This window comes from Pinus tabuliformis, chromosome 8 (assembly GCF_031772625.1).
Source record: "Pinus tabuliformis cultivar Carrire ecotype Pingquan chromosome 8, CPIR1, whole genome shotgun sequence".
NCBI classification, from domain to species: Eukaryota; Viridiplantae; Streptophyta; class Pinopsida; order Pinales; family Pinaceae; genus Pinus; species Pinus tabuliformis.
In genome coordinates this window covers 176,240,635-176,246,656 of record NC_142294.1, presented here as the reverse complement: position 1 = coordinate 176,246,656, position 6,022 = coordinate 176,240,635, and the positions used below count along the sequence as shown (strand labels likewise).

The 6,022-nt window shown below is 33.1% G+C and overlaps 1 protein-coding gene across 1 annotated transcript; it reads left to right on the top strand.

Moving 5' to 3' along the window:
• The first annotated feature begins 365 nt into the window (after nucleotides 1–365).
• On the top strand, nucleotides 366–2,858 carry LOC149234708 (galactan beta-1,4-galactosyltransferase GALS1-like). Its single transcript, XM_089461231.1, has 2 exons — nucleotides 366–2,065; nucleotides 2,151–2,858. The coding sequence occupies exons 1-2, from the start codon at nucleotides 888–890 to the stop codon at nucleotides 2,506–2,508; spliced, it is 1,536 nt and encodes a 511-aa protein (XP_089317357.1). The 5' UTR covers nucleotides 366–887; the 3' UTR covers nucleotides 2,509–2,858.
• The last annotated feature ends 3,164 nt before the right edge of the window (nucleotides 2,859–6,022 follow it).

Sequence of the window (6,022 nt, the reverse complement as noted above, 5' to 3'; positions counted from 1 at the left end):
AAATAAAGAAGATTTTATCCCCGGAAAAAAAAAAAAATATATTATTTTAATTCAGTTAATCCATTTGATAAGTCTGGTTGACCTTACGTAATAAAAAACATAATGATACTCATCCTAAAGAAGAATACTTTCATTATTAAAAAAACAAAAATTTAAAAATATATATATATATATATATATATATATCAACTAACATAAATGTACAAATGATTTTGGAAAAAGTAACCAGTCAGATTTGTTTTATTTGCTACTTAAACATCAACTTCGTTGAAAATTACCGACCTTAAACTTGCAAATAACATACCTAGACCTATACAGGTACCTGACATTTTTGGATTTGAATCATATCAGATTCATTGAATACTACTGCACTTATTCTCAACAGACGATTTGCTCGCATGTCAGATCGAGGATGGATGCGCAATACGGATGGAAAGTACATGGTCATCAGTCGTCTAGTTTACATAAACTTTGTAAGTTTGTTGCTTTACTCTGATTTTTTGTTAGGCAAGAAATTTGGCGAGGAGATCTAAGGTTGAAGTTAAGAAGAATATAGTAACTTCAACAGGAAAATTCTAATTATTTCTATACGACAATCTGACCTTGGCCCTTCTTTTCAACTTGCTTCACCTAACAAGTTCTCTGAAACTCCGGCGAAAGAGTAGGGAAAGAGCGCCTATATTCTACAAGCCCCCCATCCTCCATAGGTTCCAGGGGCTAAATGTATCACTGGCAAATCAGATCACTTTGCATTCATTTTTTCTGGAAACATGATCAGCCTTGACTCAGAACCACCTTGCCATTTTAATTGAGTGTTGTGATCTAGGTTTATTGACATAGATCTAGTATTTATGAGCTTTTTGTGATCGATTAATGTTAAGATCCCAATGGGGAAGGGCAAAGAGAAAGATAGTACTGTGCCTAGATTTATTTCCATCTTGCGGTTGGACACCAGGGTTCTCATGTGCGTGATCGTGGTTATGGGTTTTTTTCTGATATCGACCCCGTTTATACCCCGATATATCCCCTTGTGTAAAAATCCCACCCCAACAATTCTTGAGAATGATTCTAGTTCATGTGGGTACAGTCTCCAAATCAGAAAAACTGATCAGGTGAATCAGATTGAAGAACTAAATAGTATTCATAACAGTAGAACGATAAAACCCACCACGAAAGCAATTGAGCCAGAGAAGAGCAATAAGCGGGTGTTTCGTCCATATGGGAATGCTGCATATTTGTTTATACAAATGGGAGCATACAGAGGAGGTCCAGCAACATTTTCTGTAGTTGGGCTTGCTTCCAAGCCTCTCCATGTTTATGGAAAGCCACGATTTGAATGCGAATGGATCCCCAAAAATTCATCTGCTGCAAGAATGAAGGGCAAGGCCTATAAAATGCTCCCAGACTGGGGCTATGGCCGAGTTTACACAGTCGTCGTTGTCAACTGCACGTTTTCTCAGAGCATAGGCACCGATGGCAATGGTGGAGACCTCATTATCCATGCATTCAATGGCAGCCAGTCTGAAAAACCAGAGAGGATCGTTGCTCTCACAGAAGAAAAAGGTAGCTACAATGGCTCTGTTTTCAGCCAGGCTCCTCCCTATGATTATCTCTACTGTGGTTCCTCATTGTATGGTGACCTGAGTGCTCAGAGAATGAGAGAGTGGATGGCTTATCATGCCAAATTCTTTGGCCCTAGATCGCACTTTGTGTTTCACGATGCGGGTGGAGTGTATCCCCAAATTAGAAAGGTGTTGGAGCCATGGATTAGGGCAGGTCGAGTGACATTGCAGGATGTAACAGAGCAGGAACAATATGATGGGTATTACCATAATCAGTTTCTCATTGTGAATGACTGTTTGCATAGGTACAAATTCATGGCGAATTGGACTTTTTTCTTCGATATAGATGAGTATCTCTATATTCCCCGGGGAAAATCTCTGCAATCTGTAGTGAATGAGTTCTCTAATTATACACAGTTCACCATTGAGCAATATACCATGTCCAACAAGCTCTGCTTGCAGGAAAATCTTAGCTACGAGTCGACCAACAGTGCTTATACCAGGTAATTGGCATGGTGAATTCGAGCAAAAGCTCCAAAAATATAGTTTTGGTCTGAAATTTAATGTGTTCATGTTTTTATTGTACAGGGAATGGGGAATTGAGAAACTGGTATTTAGGGATGTGAAAAGAGGAATAAGAAGAGATCGGAAGTACGCAGTGCAGGCAAGAAATGTGTATGCGACTGGAGTTCACTTATCTCAGAATCTGTTTGGGAAAACACAGGGTAAGACGGAGGGTAAAATAGGATATTACCATTATCATAACACCATCTCCAACAGAGGAGTACTCTGCAAGGAATGGGTGGAACAGTCAATGAAAAACAACATAACACTACTGGGAGGAACTCCATATGTGTATGATGGTTCCATGAAGGCTGTTGCTCCCTTAATTAAACAGTTCGAAAGACTTATGATAGGATCCCAGCTTGCATCCCCTTCGCTGTAAAATATCACTGTATGTATCTTTCTCCATCACCTTCGCCTGCAACTCCACCGTCATGTCAAGGAGGAAAGCTTTCTTCCATTTGTTCAGCATGGAATTAGTAGGCTGCCGTTCAGACGCATGAGAATTAAAATGTGGAGTTCTGCAGGCCGAGAGCCAATAGGCATGGAAAGTTGCAGGGGATGAGAATAAGTTGCCAGATCCTTCTCTGGGCAGAATCGCTGCATGTACATGTATATTATTTCTTTCTGTGACGTATTTGTCAATTTTATTGTCCGATTATCTTTTAGAAAATCCATGGAATGGAACATATTGCACAGAATTTAGGGATCAAAGAATTTGCCACTGCTAGCTAAGACGAGAAAATGATTGCATTGTCATGCTGGGCACGAACAATAATAATTGAGGTGGAAAATTTTACAAGTTTGTTGCGAGAAAATCATTACGTTGTTCTGATGGGCAGGAATAATAATAATTGGAATCTAAATTTTACAACCGAAATACCAAATATTTTGTAGCTTAAGATTTAAAAAAGGCACATTCATTATAATGAATACTTCGATTTTTAAAGGTTATTTATTTTCGGTAAATCAGCTATGTACAAATATCAATCTAAAAAACAAAACAAAAAAATATATATATATAAATTATAAATTATATGAAATTTTGAATAAACATAATTTTATTATTTTTATATATTTAATTAAAAATATTTAATTTGATTATAAAAATATATATAAATATTATGTTTTCTAACTCAATATAAATTGGATTTGATTTCTAATATTTAATTTTTTATTTGAGTTATGATATATAATTATTATCGATTATAATCAATCATAAATGTTAAAAAAGAAGAGAATTTATTTCTTTCAAGGGGGAGTTTTAAAATATAGATGAAAATCTTTTTTTAAGTTTTTTTATAAATATTGTTAATTTCCATGTTATAAATTATTGTGTAAAACATGAAATTCAATGTTTAAATTTAGATTTATTTTTTAAAGAGTTAGAAATCATACATATATTAATTATATATTATCATTTTATAAGATGTTATATGGGATCTAAAATATAGATAGAAATCTTTCCTCTTTTAAAGTTTTTTTTATAGATGTTGTTGATTGACATGTTCTGAATTATTGTGTAAAACATGATATTCAATGTTCAAATTAAGATTTATTTTTTGAAAACTTAAAAATCATAAACATATTAATTATATATTATCATTTTATAAGATGCCATATAGAAAAGTCTAAAATATAGATAGAAATCTTTTATCATTTTATAAGATGCCATACGGAGAAGTCTAAAATATAGATAGAAATCTTTCCTTTTTAAAGTTTTTTTTTAGGTTAGTGATTGCTATGTTATGAATTATTGTATAAAACATAAAATTTTATCTTCAAATCCAAGCTTATTTTTTAAAGAGTTAGGAATCATAAACATTCTGTCCATAATGGATGATGTATTTATTAATAACAAACTATACGCTGCAAAGGACGTAAGGAAACATTCTATCCATAATGGATGATGTATTTTTTATAATTCCTGTGCAGTCACAAACCCACATTATTATAAATAAATAAAATATAATATAAGGCCCCTAACATGGATTTCAAACATTTGGTATATAGGGATCTGAAAGCGTTGAAATTTTTTTGGACTTGCATGCATCATCGTGTGAGAAGTTGGTCATGTCGTATTAATTAAAAAAATAAAGATTCATAGGGAATATTCTCGGTATAGTTTATAGATGATTGTGTTTTTGACATATATTCTTTCGTGGGGTGGCAGAACTTTTAAGTTTGTTGATGTCACGTTTTAACCAAATTTGATGTAAAGTTAACGCTTCAACATTGTGCCACTAACTATAAGTTGGGAAACTTTACACGAAATACAATGATGGTGACCATTAACATAATCTCAATGAATAATAAAACTTTAATATGAAGTTATGGCGTAGTAATCTCAATGACTAATAAACTTTATTATGAAGTTATGGCGTAGTTTATGCCATGGTCCCCTTCAAAAAAGAAATTTGGGAAACCCTAGAGAACTCTCTTTACACGCAACATAATGATAGTGATCAGCTATCTAATTTCAATTAATTACCAAACTTTGTTATCAAATTGTACCCCACTTTAGGCACGCCCATTCCCAATAATGATGTAATAAAGATGCCAATGTCCTATATGAAAGGCTTCTCTAGACAATCAAACAAAGTCATTATACTTTGTGGGTCACATTCTAATAAAAGTTGTTTAAGGAAAAGGATGAATGGATTTTTGTTAGCTATAAATCTGGTAAGAAATATCGTTGCTCCTTCTCAGTCAAATTATTATTTGTGAATTTGGAAGCAACATAAAAAGGGTAATGTATATAAATGAATTAGATTGATTAAATGTTTTGAGTTTCATGGATAAGGTTTCGAGGTACATTTTTTGGGTTAGGTATTCCTACTGCGTGTTCTACTTTATTGTTTTTATTTGATTAGAGCGTATAATTGAGGTAAACAAGTACATATGCGTAATATTTTGATTTTGGCTTTTTAGATTTATGGGATCAAATTAGGTATGAAATGGAGTTCAATTCATATAAATTTGTATAAAATGAAATTATAATAAATTATTTTAATATTTTAATTGAAATTTTAGTTTGGAAGATAGTTATGTTTTTTTTTATCGAGTATGTAATAAATTTATTATGATATATTCAAAAGATGTAAATGTTATTTTAAAAATTAGTATAGAGGTTATGGCTAGCTACAAAGAGAATGGAAGGTTATGAGTCTATTAGAAGGGATGAGGTAAATGAGTCTCACAGGTGATAAATAATCCTCAATCCTAACTCTTACTTTCGTCCTTATGCCTATTTGTCTTATTCAAATCTCAATCACCATCTTTGACTTGGAATCCAATCATTGAATGTATGTGGGGATTGGTAAAGAAGTTTGCCTCACATATTTATGAGGATATGGGCACTCAAGACAACATCATGGAATGTAAGAGACACCATCCTCACATGAATTCAAATATCTTCTATCTTCATGCACTCTCGCTTCACACTAATTTGAATTCACTCATTCATGTTTGTTCATACTTACCACACTCATTCCATTCTCATTTGAACCACCATTCCTCATGCACACACATCAATGAAGTTTCAAATTTACATTCTCATGATTCAAACTTAGATATGACCAAAATCTAACTATGGAACATAATATTGTGTGCTTAGGAGGAGATATCAATGGTTGTAGAAGAACACAAGGGATGGGTTGTTTAGGAAAACCCCCTCTTTCCCTATAAATTATTGCTCATTAGGTGCTCATATCTAAATTATATATACCATTGTAGGGTTATTTTGTAAAGCATATAATAGATTATACTATTTATCCACGCAACAAAGAGTACTAGAGGGAAAAACATTCTTGCGAAGTTATTGAGTAGAGAAGAAAAATATATTTCTTGTACTGTGTGGGGTTGTCAAAAAGATTGTCAAGGTTGTTAATGGTTAG

What these genes read in the sequence shown, in the direction of transcription:
- LOC149234708 (XM_089461231.1), top strand. Translation starts at nt 888, where the DNA reads ATGGGGAAGGGCAAAGAGAAAGATAGTACTGTGCCTAGATTTATTTCC. An exon ending in ACCAACAGTGCTTATACCAG is followed by an intron (nt 2,066 to 2,150) that starts GTAATTGGCATG and finishes TTTATTGTACAG; the next exon opens with GGAATGGGGAATTGAGAAAC.